The 22,065-nt window shown below is 40.4% G+C and overlaps 1 protein-coding gene across 3 annotated transcripts in view; it reads left to right on the top strand.

Annotated features, from left to right (window-relative positions):
- Positions 1–22,065, top strand: part of trip11 (thyroid hormone receptor interactor 11) — a 117,612-nt gene that overhangs the window by 8,387 nt on the left and 87,160 nt on the right. For all 3 annotated transcript variants that reach the window (XR_009446224.1, XR_009446225.1, XM_059649045.1), the window contains exons 2-6: positions 11,460–11,536; positions 12,932–13,042; positions 17,293–17,562; positions 19,033–19,101; positions 21,781–21,943. Coding sequence is in view for 1 of the 3 variants with exons in the window: in XM_059649045.1 (XP_059505028.1) it covers positions 11,460–11,536; positions 12,932–13,042; positions 17,293–17,562; positions 19,033–19,101; positions 21,781–21,943 (690 nt within the window). In the remaining 2 variants the exon portion in view is untranslated. The remainder of the gene's footprint in view (positions 1–11,459; positions 11,537–12,931; positions 13,043–17,292; positions 17,563–19,032; positions 19,102–21,780; positions 21,944–22,065) is intronic.

Here is a 22,065-nt window from a genome sequence, read left to right as displayed (position 1 = left end):
AGAAAAATTTATGCTAGTGGACTTGGAAAAGAACCGTAAAAACAAATCCCAACAGCCCAGAGAAATATTCAAGAAAGCATCAAGTAAGTGAAGTCCTCAACTGAGATATGAATGATATTACTTTGGGATCGACTTAATAAGCAGAAACTTGTAATGCTGATTATTGTCTATTTCTCTGTGTTGGAGCAAGCTGGAAAAATTAAGCTTTTTTTGTGCAAGGTCTTTGAAAGGCTTATGTTAAAACATTTGACATTATTGGATTTACTCCTAGTGACTATGGTAGATTAATGTAATTAACAAATGTATAGTTTTAAAAGTAATTTTCAGTTATATTTGTTGAGTTACTCACTCCAGATTAAAAATGCATATATTTTTGAAATCATTCTATTTCAGCTATATTAATGACTAGATTACTATTCTTAAGCAGAATCAGGAATAATTTTAAATGCAAAAGTAAAGAAAATATTGTTCTTAAAAAGCTGCCTGATTGCAGTGGCTCATGTGTGCTTGGCGAAATGCAAGTTGAAGTTGAAAACAAGTGAAGTTTGCACTTGAGTTGCTGCTGAGGGTCAAACTTTGTGATTTCGGTTTTTACTCGAAGCAGTAATCGAGCAAGTTATTTGGCTAATGGTAGAAAGACTTAATGAAAAAGATCTCTGGGAGGGAAACAGGAGATGTGTGTAGATTGTAAAATGATGCATTGTGACTAGAGTCACTTTGGTGATTTATGCATTGTGTGGCTTTGTGGTTTTCTACTTCATTACTTTTGCTGCTACTGTACAGCTTGCAAACCCATCTGGTTCACTAATGTCTTCTGAGGGGACAAAATCTGCCATTGTCATCCATTCTGGCCAATGTGTGATCCTGATCCAGATCCACAAATGTGACTGTCTCTTAACTCCCATCTAAAATGGTTATGAAAGAGAGCCAGTTCAAGGACATTTGAGGATGGGCAGCAGCCTTGTCAGTGATGTCCACATCTCATGAGAACTAAGAAAAACAGCCCCTGAAAGGGCATAGCTGACAGCATCCTGGTAAATCTCTGCATCCTCTCTAAAGCTTCTACATCTTTCCTACAGTGAGGCGACCAGAACTGAACACAATATTCCAAGTGTGGTCTAACCAGGGTTTTATAGAGCTGCAGCATAGCCTCAAGGCTCCGAAACTCAATTCCCAATCCAATGGAAGCCAACACCACACCCCTTCTTAACAGCCCTATCAATTTGGGTAGCAACTTCGAGGGATCTATGGGTGTGGACCTCAGGATTCCTCTGTTCTTCCACACTGCCAAGAATCCTGCTATTAACCCTGTATCCTGCATTCAAATTCAACCTTCCAAAATGAATCACTTTACACTTTTCTGGGTTGAATTCCATCTGTCGCCTCTTTGCCCAGCTCTGCATCCAGTCAGTGTCCCATTGCAACATACAACAGCCCTCCACACTATCCACTACTCCACCAACCTTAGTGTCATTGGCAAACTTACTAACTCACGCTTCCACTTCCTCATTCAAGTCATTTATAAGGATCTCAAAGAGTAGAGCTCACTGAACAGATCCCTGCGGAATACCAGTGGTCACCGAGCTCCAAGCTGAATACTTTCCATCTGTTACCATCCTCTGTCTTCTATTGGACACCAAATTTCCCCGAATCCCATGCCGCCTCATTTTGTGAATGAGCCTGCCATGGAGAGCCTTGTCAAATGCCTTGCTAAAATCCGTATACACCACATCACTGTTAAACCTTCTTCAATATGTTTTGTCACATCCTCAAAGAATTCAGTAAGGTTTGTGAGGCATAACCTGCCCTTCACAAAGCCATGCTGACTATCTCTAATCAAGCTATGCTTTTCCAAATAACCAAATACTATGTCTCAGAATCTTTTCCAATAATTTGCCCACCACATAGGTAAAACTGACTGGTCTGTAATTCCCAGGATTATACATATTCTCTTTCTTGAACAATTGAATAACATTTTCCATTCTCCAGTCATCTGGTACTACAGTGGATAGTGAGGACGCAAAGATCATTGCTGAAGGCGCGGCAATCTTTCCCCTTCCTGTAGAAACCTTGGGTATATCCTTTCTGGCCCATTGTCTATCCTCATGTTTTTTTCAAAATTTCTAGCACACTCTCCCTCCTAATATCAACCTGTTTGAGCATTTCATTCTGTTTCATGCTGTCCTCACAAATGTCAAGGTCCCTGTCATTGGTGAATACTGAAGCAAAGTATTCACTATGGACCTCCCCTACATCCTCTGACTCCATGCACAGGTTTCCTCCACTAAACCTGATTGGCCATCCTCTTGTTCCCCATGTAAGTATAGAATGCCTTGGGGGTTTTGCATAACCCTAACCACCAAGGCTTTTTCATACTCTCTTCTAGCTCTCCCGAGTCCATTCTTCAGTTTCTTCCTGGCTACCTTGTAACCCTCTAGAGCCCTGTCTGATCCTTGCTTCCTCAACCTTAAGTAAGCTTCCTTCTTCCTCTTGACTAGATGTTCCACGTGTCTTGTCATCCAAAGTTCCTCACCTTGCCGTCCCTTCCTTGCCTCAGTGGGACAAACCTATCCAGAAATCGTAGCAAGTGCTCTAAACAAGCTCCACATTTGTATTATGTATTTCCCTGAGAAAACCTGTTCCCAATTTATGCTCCGCAGATCTTGCCTAATAGAATGATAATTCCATCTACCCCCAATTAAATACTTTCCCATACCATCTGCTCCTATCCCTCTCCACGACTATAGCAAAAGTCAGAGAGTTGTGACCACTATCAATGAAATGTTCTCCCACCAAGAGATCTGACACTTGAGCTGGTTCGTTGCTGAGTTCTAAATCCAGTATGGCCTCCCCTTTCTGGCCCATGTACATATTGAGTCAGGAATCCTTCCTGGCTATGCCTGACAAAATCTGCTCCATCCAAACTCTTTGCACTTAAGGCGTTCCAGTCTATATTAGCGAAGTTGAAGTCACCCATGACAACAACCCTATTATTTCTGCACCTTCCCACAATCTGCCTCCCAATCTGTTCCTCAGTTTCTGTTTTGCTATTGGAGGATCTATTGAAAACTCCCAGTAAAGCGACTGCTCCTTTTGTTTCTGACTTCCATCCCTACTGACTCAGCCGACAAACCCTCTTCAACTACCTCCCTTTCTACAGCTATGATACCATCCCTGATTATCACTGCCACTCCCTCCCTCTTTTACTTCTCTCCCTATTTCTTTTGAAACCTCTAAATCCCAGAACGTCGAACAACCATTCCTGCATCTGTGTTATCCAAGTCTCTGTAATGGCCACAACATAGTAGCTCAGTGCTCTTAAGTTTGTCACCCTTATTCCTGACACTTCCTTCGTCAAAATAGACACACTTCAATCTGTCGTGCTGACTGCAGCTTTGCCCTGTCAACTGTCTATCCTTCCTCATAGACACTCTGCATACTGTATCTACCTGTACAACAGCTACCCCATCCTCTGATCTGTAGCTCTGGCTCCCATCCCCCAGCCAAACTAGTTTAAACCCTCCTGAAGATGTCTAGCAAACCTCCCACCTAGGATATTGGTGCCTCTCCAGTTCAGGTGCAACCAGGCCTTCTTGTACAGGTCCCCCCCTCCCCAGAAAGTATCCCAATGATCCACATATCTGAAGCTGTTCCTCCTACACCAGCCCTGTAGTCACGTGTTCAGCTGCACTCGGTCTCTATTCCTAGCCTCACTAAATCATAGCACTGGTATGAATCCTTCTGAGCCACGGATTCAGGCCCCGTGCCAGAAGCCTGGCTGTTATGGCTTTCTGCTGGTAGGTCCGCCCCCAACAGTATCCAAAGCGGCATACTTGTTATTGAGGAAACGGCCACAGGATCCCTGCACTGTCTGCCTATTCCCTTTCCCTCTTCTGATGGCCACCCAGCTACCTTTATCTTGTAACTTGGATGGGACAACCTCCCTATAACTCATATCTGTCACCCCCCCTCTGCCTCCTGAATGATCCAGAGTTCATCCAGCTCCAGCTGCAGTTCCCTAACATGGTCTGTGAGGAGCTGAAGTTGGGTTCACTTCTGGCAGGTGATGTCAGAAGAGACACTACTGGTGACCCATACCTCCCGCTTCCTACAAGAGGAACGTGCAACTGCTCTAGGTTCCATTCCTTCTACTCTAGATTGCCAAAGAGATAAAAAGGAAAAAAAAAGGAAGCCTACCTTACCGACCCTCCACACAGTCTTTTTTTTCAGTTAGAGGAGGAAGATGGTTAGGAGACACTATACATGTAGTGTTCTGGGTTTAGCCACTGCCCGAATATATTAGTTTACTTCCCTGGCTGCCCCCTGTCTTGTGCCCTCACCACTCTTGCCATTGAATTAGAAGCCACTATTTAACGAGGCAAGTTTTCTGTGTATAGAAAAGCTGGATTACGTAACTGAGGTGAGAATAACTGCCATGGATAATAAGGCTGCATTTGACCAAATGTGGTATCAGGGACTTCCAGCACATCTGGAGTCAGTAGGAAAGAGCTGGGAAATTCTCTGCTGGTTGGAATCATAGTTCTTAGAAGAAAAGGTGGCTGTGTCTGTGGTTGTCGGAGGTCAGTCTTCTTTGTTTCAGGACCTCTCAGCGGATATTGCGCATGGTACTGGCCTTAAGCTGCTTCATCAATGACCTTCCTGGAATCAGTTGGTCAGAAGTAGAAATGTTTGTTGATTGAATAGGTTCAGCATCCATCTCACCTCAGATACTGACGCAGTCCAGCCTAAATGCAACAAGGCTTGGGCTGACAAGTGGCATGTAACACTCATACAGCGCAAGTGCCAGTCATTGACCACCTCCAACAATGTAAATCCTTTGACAACCAATGTCATTCATATCACTGTATAATCCCACTGTCAACATCGTGTGAGTTCCTATTGACCAGAAGCTGAACTGGACTAATTATGTGAATACTATGATGCAAGAGCAGGTCAGAGCCCAGCAATGTAACTTACCTTCTGATTCTTCAAATCTATGAGGCACAGTCAGTATGATAGAATACTCCCCACACACTTGGATGAGAGCACCTCCAACAGCACTTCAAAAAGCTTGGCAATATCTATGACAAAGCAGCCCATTTGATTTGGCCCACGTTTATGACAGCAAAATTGGTGGTATGGTAGACGGTGAAGAAGGCTATCTAAGATTACAAAGAGATCTTCAGCATTTGGGCTGAGGAGCGCCGGATGGAGTTTAATTTAGATAAATCTGAGGTATGGCACTATACAAAGAAAGACAGGGTGTATACTATTAATGGTAGGTCCCTGAGTAGAATTGCAGAACAGAGAGATCTAGGCCGTTCAGATACATAGTTCTTTGAAATTTGTGTCACAGTTAGACAGGGTGATTAAGAAGACTTTAGCATGCTTTCCTTCATTGCTTAGACTTTTGAGTGTAGGAGTTGGGACGTCATGTTGGGATGTTGGTCAGTCCAGTTCTGGAGTACTTTGTGCAGTTCTAGTTACCGTGTTATAGAAAAGAATATTAAACTGGAGAGGTTTCAGGAGAGATTTACAATCATGTTACCAGGAATGGAGGACTTGAGTTAAGAGGAGAAGCTGGATTATTTTCTGAGACTATTTTCAGCTGAAGCATAGGAGGTTCTGGGGTGATCTTATTGAGGTTTATAGTATCATGAAAGGCATAGATAAGCTGAATGACGGGGGTCTTTTCCCTCGGATGAGGGAGTTCAAAACTAGGGGGCATATTTTTAAGGTGAGAGGAGAAAGATTCAAAAAGGACATGGGCAATTTTTTTAAACACAGTAGTTCGTGTGTGGAATGAACTGCCAGAGAAAGTGTGGATGCAGATAGAGATACAACTTTTAAAAGACATTTGGTTAAGTACACAAATAGGAAAGGTTTGGAAGGATATGGGGCAAGTGCACGCAGGCAGGCGACCAGGATTTGTGTAGTTTGGGAGTGTATTCAGTGTGGTCTGGTTGGACTGAAGGGTCTGTTCCCATGCTGTATGACTCTATGACTGTAAAAGTGCAGCAATGTGGATCATCTGCAAGATGAACTGCAACTACCTACCAAGGTTCCTTCTACCTTGAGAAGGACATTGGCAGCAGATACATTCAAACACTGACCCCATAAGTTCCCCTCTAAACCACTCACCATTCAGACTGGAAAATATATCACTATTCCTTCAGTGCTACTGGAACTCCCTGCCTAACAGCATTATGGATCTATCCATATCAAATAGATTGCAGCAGTTCAAGAAGATGGCTAAGCACCAACCAACCTGAGGTAACAAGGTGTAGAACTGGATGAATGCAGCAGGCCAGGCAGCATCAGAGGAGCAGGAAAGCTGATGTTTCTGGTCTGGACCCTTCAGAAATGGGGGAGGAGAAGGGGACTCTGGGGGGGCGAAAAAATAGAGGGGGGTGAGGAGTGATAAAAGGCAGATAATGGAGCAGATGGGTTGCAGAGAAGACGGACAGATTAAGGAGGTGGGGATGGAGCTAGTAAAGGTGATTGTAGGTAGGAAATGTGGGTGTCAGTGAGGTGGGAGCAGTGGATAGGTTGGGGAGAAGATGGACAGGTCAAGAAGGCAGGGATGAGAGGGATGGCTGGTCTTGGGATGAAGTCGGGGGTGGGGAGATTTTGAAGCTAGTAAAATACACACTGAAGGCATTGGGTTGTAAGGTTCCAAGGCCCAATATGAGGTACTGTTCCTCCAGTATCCAGATGGCAGCAGTGTGACACTAGAGGAGGCCCAAGATGGACATGTCATCCAGGGAGTGGGAGGAGAAGTTGAAGTGGTTTGCGACCGGGAAGTTTTGTCGTTTGTCGTGAACCGAGCATGAGTGCTCCACAAAGCGATCTCTGAGCATCCACTTGGTTTCCCTGTTGTAGGGGAGGCCACATCGAGAACAGCGGATATGATAGACCACATTAGCTGGTGTGCAGATGAACATCTGTTTAATGTGGAAGATTTTTTTGGGGCCTGGGATGGAGGTGAGGGGGGCAGGTGTAGCACTTCCTGCAGTTGCAGGGAACAGTGGTGGGGTTAGGGTGGTGCGTGTGGAATGGACAACAGAATCGAGGAGAGCGCGGTCCCTCCAGAAGGCAGATAAAGGTGTGGAGGGAAATATATCCGTCTTGGTGAGGTCAGATTGCAGGTGGCTGCTAGGGATGGCTCATGATAGGATGATGGCCTTGCTGCCTAGGCAAGCTATGAATTTTAAAAAAGTCGTTTATGTACCTCATCTCCTGTATTTCCATTTTCTCATTTGTTCATGGATAGTCTCATTGGAAACATGCTTAAGACAAAAGATGCTGGCAATCACAGCGGGACAAGCGGCATCCGTGAAGAGAGAGCAAGCTAACATTTCGAGTCTAGATGATTCTTCGTCCAGCCCTGATGAAGAGTCCTCTAGATTCAATGTTAGTTTGGCATCTTGTCACAGATGCTGCTTGACCAACTGTGATTTCCAGCATCTTTTGTTTTAAGTACATGTTTGCAATGAGACTATCCATAAGCAAACAAGAAATACGGAAATACAGGAGATGAGATATGTTGTGATTTCCAGCAACTTTTGTTTTCAGTGGAGATTCTAGTATCTGCAGTAATTTGCTCCCACATTGGAAATATGCTGCATTTAAATCCAGTGAAGGGATTTTGCCATTTTATGTTCACCTCCTGGTGCTGTTCCTAGTCTGGCATTTACTGCAGTGACTGTTTGCTTCATTCTGAATCTGACATACAGGATGATTAATTTTGTGATGCTTGATTTACCTAATGAGTATAAACATATCAGCAGTCAACAGATGATCATTGCTGAAATCATTGATGGTAAACTAACAGTTTGCATTTCAGTCCTCCTGTTTAATTCCACAGTGTTTGATTGAATTTTTTTGAAGCACCTCATTAGCATTCAAAACAAAACTGTAGTAATCAAAATGAAGAAATTTGTCATTTCCACCAAACGGATGTGTGTATGGGAAAAGATTTAGTCTAATAGATGAGCCCATAGTCTGACTTTTCCTCTGCATGATTTTTATGAAAACGTTTTGTCATGGCATTTAGATGTTGCTGATATAGCCAGTATTTATTGCCCATCCCTAATTGCCCCAGAGACCGTGATGGTGAGCCATCTTTTTGAGCTACTGCAGACAGATCAAGTGGTGTAGATACAGTCTGTTGAGGCAGGTGTACCAGAACTTTGACACGGAGGCATTGAGGAATATCTGAGAAGATGAAAATGCAGAAGGTTGAGAGGTGATCATATAGAGGTTTGCAAAATAATGTGAGCTATGGATAAGGTGAATGCCAGCTGTCTTTTCCCTAGCATGGGGTATTTCAAGACTAGGGGACATAATTTTAAGGTGGGAGGAGAATGATTTTAAAAAGACACGAGGGGCAGTTTTTTTTATACAGTGGTTCATGTGTGGAATGAACTTCCAGAGGAAGTGGTGGATGCAGATACACTTAGAATGTTTTAAGAGCCATTTAGATAAGTACATGAACAAGAAATATTTGGAGGGACATGGGCCAAGCACAGGCAGGTGGGACTAGTTTGGGATTCTTGTTGCGCGGACTGGTTGGACCAACAGGTCTGTTTCCATGCTTGTATGACTCTGACTCTGTAAAAAGGGAAAAAAGGTGACTGAGAGAATTAAGCAGAACTTGAAGTTGGCATTCCTGGAAGAGAAATGGCAGCAAACTGATCCAAAAGTTAAATGATGTGGATGTTGGAAAAACGTTGGAAAAATGCTGGAAACACCGAGCAGGTTTGGTAGCATTTGTGGAGAGAGAGAAACACCGATTTGTGATTTTTTGATTTCTTTATTCATTAACAGGATGAGGGGCTTTGCTGCTTGGGCCAGCATTTGTTGCCCATCCCTAATTAGTTAAAAGTCAATCACATTGCTGTTGTTCTGGAGTCACATATAGGCCAGACCAGGTAAGGATGGCAGTTTCCTTCACTAAAGGACACTTTAGAACCAGATGGGTTTTTCCAGACAATCGACAATGGATTCATGGTTATCATTAAATTCTTGAATCCAGATATTTATTGAATTCAAATTCCCCCATCTGCCATGGAGGGATTCAAACCCACATCTCCCAATTAACAGTTCTGCGATAATACCGCTAGGCTGTCATCTCTCCTTAGTTAACTCCTCTTCACAGTGCTAGGATAAATGAATGGACTGTAATTCAGAGCAAAAGTATTTGAATTGAAGAGAAAAATGCAGTTAAATGAATCCTTAAAAATGCAGTTGGTGAGTATGACAATAAACTAAGGTAGCCAAATTCCTCTTTAAAGGTGGTTCATATACTTGCTGAAGACTAGAATTCACTCATGGGAATACAAAGATGGAAAAATATTTTTGAGTTTTGTGTGACAATCCTTTGGAGAACAGTGAATATTTATGTAGAACTATGTCTCTGGAGATGGTCACTGTACTCGAGGAGGATTCATATGGCAGTATAGCTATGCCATACCTCCTTTATTTATACAAAATAAACATGCCCAAATCTTGGTCTAATTCCAGTTGATCAGTTAGCTTTAAACCAGAATAAGTTGCTGAAAAAAGGTGTCCTAGATCACTTTTAGATGGTTGGAGGGCGCAGTTTTAACATTGGGAACAGGAGGTTCAGATAGGATTTGAGAGACAAAAATTGACCCAGAAGGTGATAGACATTTGGAACTCACCCCTTAAAGTGTGGTCAGAGGCAGGAGCCATGAAGATGCTTAAGTAGTATTTAGATGAGCACTTGAAACACTATAGAATACAAGACTATGCTCCAAGTGTTGGAAAGTGTCATGGATGCAATGGATCTAAGGTCCTTTCCCATGCTGTAAGATCTCTGACTCTCTATGACTCTTTATACTGACATGTCAACTTAAATTACATGCTCAAGTCCATAGTGCACCATGAGCCTGCAGTCTTCAGAATAATCCAGAACTGTAATCACTTTGGAGATTTCAGTAATCATAAGTTGGGAGTTACTCTGCATTTGTAACACTTCCACTCCTAGTGATTCCCCAGTGTGCATCCTTGTGTGATCCCTTTACTGATGCAATTGTGATATAGGCCCTGCTGAGTTTCTCCAGCAATCTCTGTTTCAGATTTCCAGCAGGTGCAATGTTTGGTTTTTGTATTAGTGTAGAGGGAATATTGCAAATAATTCAGCAAGCTGTGTCATTACATTGGGTGAGTTTTAACTATGTCAAGATAGACTGAAATGTACAGTGCCAAGGGGCAGTGTTTTTAGGATATGTATTCAGGTCTATGTCAAGTACAGGTCAGGAAGAAATGTAGTTCGTTAATTCAATTACATGAGATCAGTAATTGATGTGATAATAGGGATGGTTTGAGAAATAATGTCAATACATTATTGTGTTCAATATAAACAGAGCTGGATGCGGAAGAGTCAAAAATTAGGAATCCTGGCTGTTCAGAGGAATTTCAGTAAGAGAATAAGATCTGGCCTGAATTCTGAGCAAAAGTAGTTGTCTTCAAAATTGAGCTGGATAATGTACAAAATAAGTAATACTGCAGAAGGTGAAAAATAATTTATGAAACATAATTTATTTAGCCACAGAACACTACAAAAATTGTTTCGTTTTGTTTACCTTGGTTGTACAGGTATATACATATTTTGAATTTGGACTGAGCAATCATAGTTTCAATCTGTGAATGAAGCAGGGAGTAGATTTAGTAAAAAAAAATGACTGCAAAGAGCTCTTTAAATTATGTTTTTGTGGCAGTTTGAATTTTTGCAGTTTGTTTCTAAGTATGTGTTAATATATTTTAGGGACAGAATCAAAGAATAAGACTGTATCGAGAGTTTGTATAAGCATGATTGTGCAATAATATTGGGTGATTTTTACCTGCACATACAACAGAATAAGGATATTACATGTTGCCCAAGTGGAAGCATTTGTTATAGAATCCATTATTTCTTGGATGAACCTGTAAGTTAACATCCATAAGTCTGTGAAAATCTACAAAGCCATAAAGAATACCAGTAAGCATGATGGTATGAGTAATGAGGCCAATGAGTGAAGAAACGGTTTGCCGAAAAATAACTGCTTAGGCTGCAGGTACAGTGCTATGTGCATTTTTGTACTGTTACAGAAGGGACATGGCTGATGTGATTGCAGTCACATCCATATTTCTGCAATCTCTGATAATATTTCATCCCCTTGCTTTACAAAGGATCTGTCTACCTCAGCCTTAATAGACCCTTATTCATAGACTTTCCTTCAGTTATTTTTTCCAGGCAGAAAATTCCAAAGAATCTAAAGGATACTCACTAGTGTAATACGAAGGATAAGATTCAAGTGAAGGATTTGTAATTTTGTTTATCCTTGCTTTAATGGAGTACTATTTCATCAACTTAAGATAAGGATCATGTTATTGGTATGACATTAAACCATGTGAAAATGAATGCCCATTTCTGTTCTGTGCTTGCATTTCAGATGCTGCCAGTGAATTACATGTATCCAATTCCAGATTGAAGGATGTTGAAACAGCTTACTCAGCACAGAAGTCAGAGGTTTATATACGAATGCTTTATACTACAAGTAGTGAACTTTTGAAACGTTAGACTCTGCTTGGGTAGCTGTTTAAAATGACTCATTTTCCATGTTTCTTGAAACATTGGCCATTCACTTTTTTTTGATTCTTTGATATCAGGTTCATTCCGTACATTAAATCATGTTTTGAAATAAATTGAGATTGCCTTCTTTCAGGTTATCCATACGTGAGTGCAGTACCGTAAGGTTTTAGCACGACTGATCATCTTGAATGTAAGACTAGATTTAACAGTTATTTCAACATATTTTGAAATTGTCATTCTTGGTGTGATTCTTCTGATCCTAGAATTTTCAATTTTTCAACTTTGTTATAGGTTAAGGTCTGTAAAACTGGAATAAGTTGTTAATGATAATGTGATGTTTGTCGGAAAATTCGTGCACCAAGCAATGGGGTTCAGTAAATGCACGGTAGAATCCTCAAATTATAATAATACAGGCTGTAGCTGTCGAAGTCTACTTCATTAATTTTGTTGTAAGTTTTCCATAAAACACACTTGAACAGTTGGGATGGAACTCTAGAGCCATTTCAATGTGGAAATTGTCGAATGGAGAATTGGAAAGACCTTAACATTGCTTTTCAGGTATAGTCTTGTCTGTCTTTCAGTGGAAACTGGATTCGATGAAGATCAGTTATGTTCTTTAATAGTTTATCAGCTAGAATGTTAATTATTTCTCCAATGCAAGTTAGTCAAAGGCAAAAATAGCTCCAGTGTTTCAGGCATTACAACATTTGAAGATATCTAATTAGAAGATGAAACACAAGAAAAGCTGCGGTGTCTAGGGGACCGCAATACAATGTATCCCTAAAAATTCATAGCCTGTGGTGAACAGAATTTAGTTATAAAATAAATTTCAATTGAGAAATTTAAAGTAAAATCTATCATATTAAATATTCAGTCCATTTAAATTGCTCTACTCCTAATTCCTTCATAGTGAAGTCCATTCTGGATACACCACTTAACTAAGCCAGAGTCAAGTACTCAGTGCAGGTCATTTGCCTAAATCTGTTGAGTATTTCACTGTAGTTTCAGGATAGTGATATTGCATTGGAACATAAAAGAATAAGAGCCCCCAGAGAGGTGTCTTGCTCCACTTCAGAGTCAGCCAGGTCATCCCATTCCAAACTTTCCATTCAAACAAGTCCTCTGTACAACATTGCATTTATTGTGAGTTTGTGGAGTGTGAACGCGCACAATTTGGCAGCTGGATTTAAATGTATGTTATGTGTGCCCCTTATGGTTTACGTTGGAGAAAACGCATGCAATATATTTTATGTGAATTAGAAACCCCTTTGTGCATCTGCACATTTTCCTTTTCATTAAGCGTTTTTAAATGCATTTGTTTTCCAATTCCAGTATGAACGGTTGAAGAAACTTTATTCTGATCTAGAAGAGAAAGAGGCAGCCGCAGAACTCCAGATAAAGCAGCTATCTTCGGAATACAGAAACCAGCTGCAGCAGAAAGAAGTAGGTCAAGGGTTTAGTGCATTTTTATTCCGTTAACAATAGGGCTTTTTGTTTCAGGGCCAAATAAATTGTGAAGTGCCTTTTTAGATAAGGGCTACTGCAGCAATTTTAATTTTCTCCCAAGCTATTAGTTTGTCCTTTCTCATGAATTTTATTTTTGTTCAAAGGGAGAATATTTTCTTTGTGGATACTGGTGTTGCCGTACTACTTATTGAAGTGATTATCTTTCGTGTGTGTGCATTGACAAATGAGTGTTGACAGGGTATTCGTCGACAAGAAGCATCATACACTTTCCTAGTCCTGTCCTCTTGCAGTGTCTGGCTGTCCAGTGAAGGCTTCTCTCTAGCGATTGGTTCTGAGATGCTAACAAGATGTTTGCTTCTCCTTTCCCAGTTCAGCTGAAATAAGACCAGTTGCAGCATCTGAAGCAATTAGCTAAATTAACTCGAACCACAGATCGACCCTGGGGCCTTTCAGTGACAGACTGATTAACAACCTAAATCACAACAGGATAAATGAAAATTTCTTTATTTTCCTTTCAATCTGAAATGAATAAAGAACCGGAGAATCACTTAATTTCTTATTGTAGGTGTGTACATTGCTATTGCTGAAACAAGTTCCTCTCCCATGGTTTGATTTCAAGGTTTGAGGGAGGGAATTGCTGGGGCCTTCTACAAAATTTTCATATCCTGTTTAGTCACAGGAGAGATCCCACTGGAGAATAGCCAATGTTTTTCCTTCAATTAAGAAAGGCAACAGGGATAATCTGGGCAATTACAGGGGAGCGAGCCTTACGTTGTAGAGAAATTATTGGAGAAGATTCTTGGGAACAGGATTTACTCTCAGTTTGAAAAATTTGGACTTATTAGAGGTCGGCAGCATGGCTCTGTGTGGGGGAAGTCAAATTTCAAACTTGATAGTTCTTCAAAAAAAAACAGACAAAAATTACTGAAGGCAAGGCAGTGATGTTGTCCACATGAACTTTAACAAGGTTTTTGACATGGTCTCTCATGATAGGCTGATACAGAAGGTGAGGTCTGCAGTGACCTGGCAAGATGGAGACAGAACTGGCTTGATCATAGACAGGGTAGTGGTAGTGGCAGTAGTAGTAGTAGAAGGGTGTTTTTTAACTGGAGATCCGTGAGCAGTGGTGTTCCGCAGGGACCACTGCTGGGATCCCTCTTGTATGTAATATATATAAATGATTTGGAGGACAATTTAGGTGGTCTGATTACTAAGTTTTCAGGTGACTCAAAGATTGGGGAGCTGCAGCTGATGAGGATTACCAGAGGATACAGCAGGGTATAGATAGGCTGGAGACTTGGGTAGATAAATGACAGACGGAATTTAATCTGAGCAAATGCAAAGTGATGATTTTAGGACATTTATTGCAGGAGCAAAATATAAAATAAATGGCAGAACTCTTAAAAACATCAAGATACAGAGGGATCTAGGCATACATGTCCACAGAGTCAAAGGTCTACAGCTTGGACAAGTCCCTTTGCCTCAACTTGCCTATACCACCCAATTTTTACAATTAAATGAGTCTTATTTATCTGTGTTTGGTTCATATCCCTCCATACCTATCTCCCCTATGTACCTGACTAAATATTCCTTAAATCACAAAATTGTACTGTCTTTCATCAATATCTCTGGTAGCCCATTCCAGAAACTAACCACTCTCTGTGGGGGAAAAAATTGCTCCTCTGGACCCTTTGATATCTCTCCTCTTTCACCTTAAATATTTGCCCCTTATTTTTAGACTCCTGTCCATGGGGAGAAGCTGTTGGCTGTTTACCTTATCTATGCCTTTCATGATTTCGTGACCTCTGTAAGTTCACCCCTCAATCTCCTATGCTTTAGGGGAAAAGTCCGAGCCTATCTGACGTCTCCTTATGACTCAAACCTTCCACTCCACGTGGCATACGAATAAATCTTTTCTGCGCTCTTTCTAGATTAATAATAATCTTCCTTTAGTAGGGCAACCAGAATTGCACATAGTACTCCAAATGTGGCCTTGCCACGCTGCAACAAGGCAATCCATGTAGACAACGTCTACTGCTCTGCCTTCATCGATCCTCTTGGTTATGTCCTCAAAAACTCAAATCAAGTTTGTGAGATGTGATTTCACGTGCACAAAACCGTGTTGACTATGCCTAATCAGTCCTTGCCTCTTCAAATGTGTGTAAATCCAGTCTCTCAGAATCCCCTCCCAACAACTTAACCACCATCGAGCTCTGTAATTCCTGTAATTAGTCTGTAATTCCTTGGCTTTTCCTTGCAGCCTTTCTTTTTAAAAAAAAACACAATATTATCCACCTGCCAGTCTTCTGGCATCTCAACAGTGGCTACAACTGATCTCCATAATTTCTTGCCTGGCTTCCCACAATGTCCTAGGGAACATTTGATTGGTCCTGGGGATTTATCTGCTGTTGTGCATTTTAAAACCTCCTGACGTGAGGTACGGAAAAGGTTTATCAGGATATTGCCTGGTTTGGAGGGTATTAGCTATGACGAGAGATTGGACAGACTTGCTTTCGCTTCAACTTTGGAGGCTAAGGGGGCAACCTGATAGAAGTTTAAAAAATGATGAGAGGCTAGGATAGATCAATAGACAGATTTTTACAAATGTAGAAATATCATTTACAACAACAAAGACAAAGTTGCTAGAAAAGCTCAGCAGGTCTGGTAGCACCTGTGAAGAAAAAAAAATCAGAGTTAATGTTTCAGGTCCAGTGACCCTTCCTTGGAACTATCATTTACGAGGGGCATAGATTTAATGTAAAAGGTGAAAGTTTAAAGGAAATGGGACAGGCAGGTTTTTTTTAACGGAAGGTGCCTGGAATGCACTTGCAGAAGAAGTGGTAGAAGCAGATACCGCAGCAGTGTTTAAGAAGGATTTTGACAGGCACGTGCATAGGTCGTGAATAGAGGGATATGCTCTGTGTAGAGAACAAAAGGCTTTTAGTTTAGAAAAACCATCATGCATCTGCACAGGCTTAATGGGTCGAAGAGCTTAATCCTCTGTGGTGTTCTTTGACCCTTGGTCCATTTTTCATTTCACAAATGACACCGTACCTTTTAAACAAAAACATTGTTGTATTATTTGAATCTGACCAACTGAAGTGGATTGTATCATAGATGTTCAATGCAATTCTCAGGAGGGAGTGTACTGGATTTTAAATGCTACTTCAAAACCATGTGCTGTGTATTTGAAGGAAAAGCACGCGTGAACTAGGAAATGGGAATGCATTCATTCTTTATTATATTTAAATAGTCAATTTGTACTGTCATTAGATTTTAATTACCAAATTCATTTGTTGCTGCAAAGCCAAAGGCCAGTTTTAAGGCTCCACTTTCTCACTGGGTTGTAAGAGAACCTGAGTGGACCAGCATTTAACATGTTTCACCACTCATGGGTATATTCTATAAGTATCATTCTAACAGTGCTCATGGCTAGCCCTCAGTATTTTTGGAACTCAGTAAGATTTTTATTAAATTTCTTAGCCACACAAAAATACCAAGTCGCGATTGGTGGGCCAAGTGAATGTGGTCCTTTTTATATTTTTCAATTGTTACTGCATTTTTCAGTCTGGGCTTGAAATATGATTGATATTAAAACTTCTAGACAGCTGAAATGTGGATAGGAAATGCTTAGGTTTGATGTGTCACTGTGTATGCAACCAAATAGTATAGTTTTGCACTTTAGATCTGTCTACCAGTTTCACATTTCCCATCACTGAGCGTTGGCCAGTTGTGCTTTGTCCGCTGGGGAGAAGCATCATCCTGTCAGTTATTATGCAGTTCCAGGACTGGTACAAGATGATACTGACCCCACAGAGGGTGCTCACCCCTGTTTTTGACTGCAGTGGATAACTATATTTCTCCCTTTTTAAAAACTAGGAAGCGTTACTTGCACAAAAATACCAAAAGTTGTCTGTTGCTGTGGAAACTGGAACAGACAATGGGGTTAAATAGAAGTTGGATGGACACTTAGTGGAAAGCAACTTGCAGGACTGGGGGTTGAGTTATGGAAGGGGATTGACTGGATTGCCCATCAGGGAGCTGGCATAGATATGAAGGTTTGAATGGCCTCCATTTGTGCTATAAATGACTCTTAAATTTTTGGAAAACTATTTTAAACCTCATATATATTCTAATTTCTTGTGGCTTTAGTTCATTTAGAATTGAGTTTTAATTCACCTTCATGAATGTGATTGCTTCGTTCGTTGTTTTGCCCTTTTTTTAAGGTTACAATAAGCCATTTGAAAGCCAGACAGAATTCCTTACAAGATCAAGTACAGAAGCTCCAATCTGCTGCTCAGTCATCGCAAGTTTCCGTTACCTCAAGTACAACCTCCACTGCCTTTCTGCCAGTAGATACGCCTCACGCATCCACATTCCATGGGGATACCATGGATTTTGGAGATGTAATCTGGTCCCAGCACGAAATTAACAGGCTTTCCAAAGAGGTCTCCAGGTTGGAATCTGATGTTGCCCATTGGAAAGTGCTAGCCCAGGTCAGTGGATGACTTCATATAGGTAATAAAACATAAAATGGTATTGTTGGATAGTTGTTGTAGTTTTTAGATTTTCGGTATTATATTGCCTCATTAATCTGTACAGTCAGTATACTTGAATGCCAGCGATCAGACAGCTTGATTTCTGAATGTTTTGTTTTGTATCAAGTAAACCTGTTATTCAGTGCATAGGATCATTGTTCGTAAGTGCTGTTTCATACTGATTAAGCAGGATTAGTACATGACAACTCCAGTCAACAGATTTGGAAGTAGTTTGGTTTTATCATGCTGCTTGATAGAAATTAATCACTTATGGAGGGATACAAAGACTTAAAATATCCTCAGGAGCATTTTACTGAAGTGAAAGTTTATATATTTTGTGCAGTAAACATACGAGTATTTGAATGATTCAGTTGAAAAAGAGGTATTGACACTCTTTGCAAAATCATTACATGTACTTAATTTAGCATTGTCTAACAACGTTATTCTGGTAGTCCCTTTTTTGTGACTGTTGTATTTGGTTGGAATAAATAATGAAGATTTTCACATGAATAATGCTCATGATTTCCTATTCAGTTGTGATTTTGTTTGCTTTACATATTGAAAGTTTTGTATTTGGTTGTTCACCTCCCTTGAAAGAGACAAAAACAAAGTTGCTGGAAAAGCTCAGCAGGTCTGGCAGCATCTGTGAAAGAAAAGACAGAGATAACATTTTGGGTTCGGTGACCCTTAGTTTGGAGGAAGGGTCACTGGACCCGAAATGTTAACTGTTAACTCTTCACAGATGCTGCCAGACTGCTGAGCTTTTCCAGCAATTTTGTTTTTGTTCCTGGTTTACAGCATCCGCAGTTCTTTCAGTTCCCCCGAAAGAGAATCTGAGAAGGCTACAGCACAGAAGTAACCCATTAAGCCATCATGTCACCTCAACATTTTCTGGAGTATTTGAAATCCCGCCTCACCGCTCTAGGCTCTCCTAATGTCTTCTTTGCTTCTGATTGTTAATACATTTTTTTTCCTTTATTGTTTCATGCTTTGGAGCAAAGCACTCCATCCTCCAAGAACCCTTCAAATTAAAAAATTTTTTTGAACCACACAGCGACCACTTTAAATTGATAACTCCTTGTCGCTGTCTGCCCGGACAGAATCAATGTTCTTTCTTTCTGTCCAAAATGTTTGTAATTCTAAAAGCTTCTACCAAATCTCCTTTTAATCTCCTGTGTTCCGACGGATATTTTCCCAGGTCTATAAATCTTGCTTCATAGCTTAATTATGATCCTGGTGAGTAAATGCTCTTAACTTTCTCTGGTTTTAGTGTTATTTCTATAAAGTTACACAGTTTGTTTGTGCTCTGATTTGAAAGAGTGAACTCAATGACCAACTTAATTGTAATTTATATATTTTTGCTGTCTTAGGCTAGGGTCCAAAATGTAGTTTTGAAAATAAATTAACTCCTTTTAAATTGTATTTTAGGCACCCAAGGGTCAAGGTTCAGACAGTTCTAGTCATGATGATAAATACAAATTGCAAAAGACAATCGAGGTAAGAACTTTTGACCAAATTTCTGTCTCAATTGCTGAGCATGACCCAAGTTCCAACAGTTTGTTATAATCTAAAAATGAGAGTATTTTACCATTGAAGTCGTCATGGTTATTTTCCTAATAGGTGGTTGTAATCAATGTGTAACTTAATTAGTCATGTGGTTTAGGAATGTAACTTTTAGTTTTGGCATAATTAAAGTTTTAAATGTTAGGTATTTGAAACTTTGGACTTCTGAAGCTGCCAGACCCATGTTATTTGCATGTAGTATGTATGAGGTCAAGAGCTAGGAGGGCAAGAACCATAAAACTGCAGGTGGGCTTATTTATCTAGGGAGCCGAAGATATATACTTATCGTCTTGTCTTGGTTAAAGGTTGAAAATATTCGTGTAATCCCCAGGTTGAGGAAAGATTGAAAAGCAACAGGTAAATGAGAGGGCAATCTTAAAGTATCTACATATTTTCCAAAACAAGCAACAAGTTTGAATCTTCATCTGGAATATCCAATTGGCCCTAGGTTGTCCTTGGTTGGAGGCCGTTTTGTGTTGGGATTAATTGTGTCTGTGGAAAGAGAGAGACCTTCTAGCAGAGTCTCTGAGGCAGACTGAAAAGGCAATTGTGTATCTGCTAGCAGCCAGAACACAGATTATAGGCTATTCAGGCATAGAGATATTCCTGATTTGCAAGAACTTATTTCCTGATTTAAACAGCTAAGCAAGTAGGGGCCCATGCTCAACAATAGTCCAAAAATGGTTCAAGTTGTTAGACCTGCCAGGAAAAGCTAGAGGAAGAGATTGACAGTGGTGTCTATAGAGACTGAGAGCTCTGGAAGTGTAAGTGCCTAATGGGGAAACTGAGAAGACATCACATGAATTTCTATTGGCTCTGGCACACCATGGTTTGCTCCCAGGAGAGATGAAACAGCAGTCAAAATCTTGCGAATCATTGGGCCATTCTTGGGTGGGAAAAACAGTGTAAAAGGGAATGATCTTTTGGACTTCTTTGTATGAAATAATAAGGGTTTTCAAAATATCATGTTAAATTATTGGCACAGTGTTAATTATTGCACAGTTTTGATTGGAGTTTGAATTTCTTTCTCAAAGTTCAAGGTGACCTTCAATAAGATCAATGTGTTCATGCATCGTGTTTCCTCTCTTTTTGTCTGGTACTGATGACTGATGATATCATTGCTATTGGCAGCTATAGAGCAGACAACATGGAAGCAGACCCTTCAGTCCAATCAGTCCATGCCAAATATGATCCCAAACTAAATTATTCCCAACTGTCTGCTCCTAGCCCATATTCCTCTAAACCTTTTCTCCATGTACTTACCTGAGTGTCTTTTAAATGTTGTAACTGTGCCCACATCCATCAGTTCCTCAGGAAGTTCATTCCACATGCAAACCACCCTGTATCTGAAAAAATTGTCTAATGTCTTTTTTAAAATCCGTCACCTTCAAAATCCACCCCCACCCCACCTCCGTCTTGAAATCCCCCAGCCTAGGGAAAACGCACCTACCATTAACTCTATCTATACCTGTCGTAATTCTATATAATGTCACCTCTTAACCTCTACCCATTTCCATACTATCGTTGCTTCATTGCTAAACCTGACTTTATCCTCAGCTGCTGACTGTACTTCCAACCATTGGTCACTGGTTGACCGGAATGTATTCAGCAGGACCTAAGTCCAGTGGTCCTAAGCATGTCGCTATCATCAACCCAGTTGAAATTGACTAATTCAGCCCTAATCAATGATTGCAAACAACGTCCTCCCGATCTATAAGGCTTGTGCTGTACTAGGTGGTAATTTGCTGCCTTAGTAGACGTGGGTTATGTCATATCTGTTTCAATGAAATATCGATCATTGACCAAGAGTTTTTTTTCCACAGGTGAAAAATATAAAATGCTTTGTGGATGAGCTGAATTGTTGAAGTGTGTTGATTTATGCTAGAGCAATTTTGGTTTACGTATACAAGGCACATTAAGACAGTTGACATGACTTAACAAAAGTCCATTTATCATAACTAGGTTAAAATATAAATATCAATCAGTTTTTTAAATTTGTATTTTGAAAAACTTCGTCTGTTGCTTGCAAGTTAACAACAGCAACGCAAGTTATTAATGAAGACTTAGCTTGACCATCTGATAATTGCCAACACCCACTTGTTCTCTTTTAATAGTTTATATTCCTAATCACTACAAAACTTTTTGCTGTTTTTGGGGTGATGCTCAGCATCTATTTAATAAGATCTCCCTTCTCAAAAAGATGATAAAGGCAGAGTCCTTGAATATTTTAAAGGTAGGAGTGAATAGATCCTTGTTGAGGAAGGCTTGAAGGTTGTCAGGGTAGATGGGTATGTGTATTTGAGGTTTTAATTAGAAGTACCATGATCTTATTAAATGGTGAAGCAGGTCCAAGCTACTGAATGCCCTGCTTGTAGAACAAAATAAGAACACAAAAAAAGCTCTAAATGTCATCTGCAGCAAAGCTTGCATGTATTAAAATGTTGTGGTCTGTAAGCCTCAACCTCTTCAATATGCTACAGTATTGTGTGGGAGGTGCTAAATGGGCATGAAATTGGAATTATTCAGTTCATGATTAATGTTCCTTATAAGACATTTTGATTATGGCAATAATTGGTACATATCTAATGATATCCAGCTGGTTAATTATTATAGGAGATGAAGAAGCAGCTTAGTCAGGAGATTGATGACCATCAGCATGAGCTGTCAGCTCTGCAGGATGCACATCGCCAGAAACTAACCAACCTCACACACCGGCATAGGGATGAACTTGCAGAATACGAAGAACGGATTGAGGAGTTGGAGCAGCAGTTACAAGGTTAGAAGTAATTTCTTGTGAAGTTATATGCATGTGCCTTTATGCAGCGGAGAAATCTTTGAGAATTAAAGTAGCACACTTAATGTAGAATGTTTTGCATGGTCACAGGGATATTTTAACTC

Source organism: Stegostoma tigrinum, chromosome 10 (genome assembly GCF_030684315.1).
Source record: "Stegostoma tigrinum isolate sSteTig4 chromosome 10, sSteTig4.hap1, whole genome shotgun sequence".
Taxonomy (NCBI): Eukaryota; Metazoa; Chordata; class Chondrichthyes; order Orectolobiformes; family Stegostomatidae; genus Stegostoma; species Stegostoma tigrinum.
This window is presented reverse-complemented; position numbering and strand designations above follow the sequence as displayed.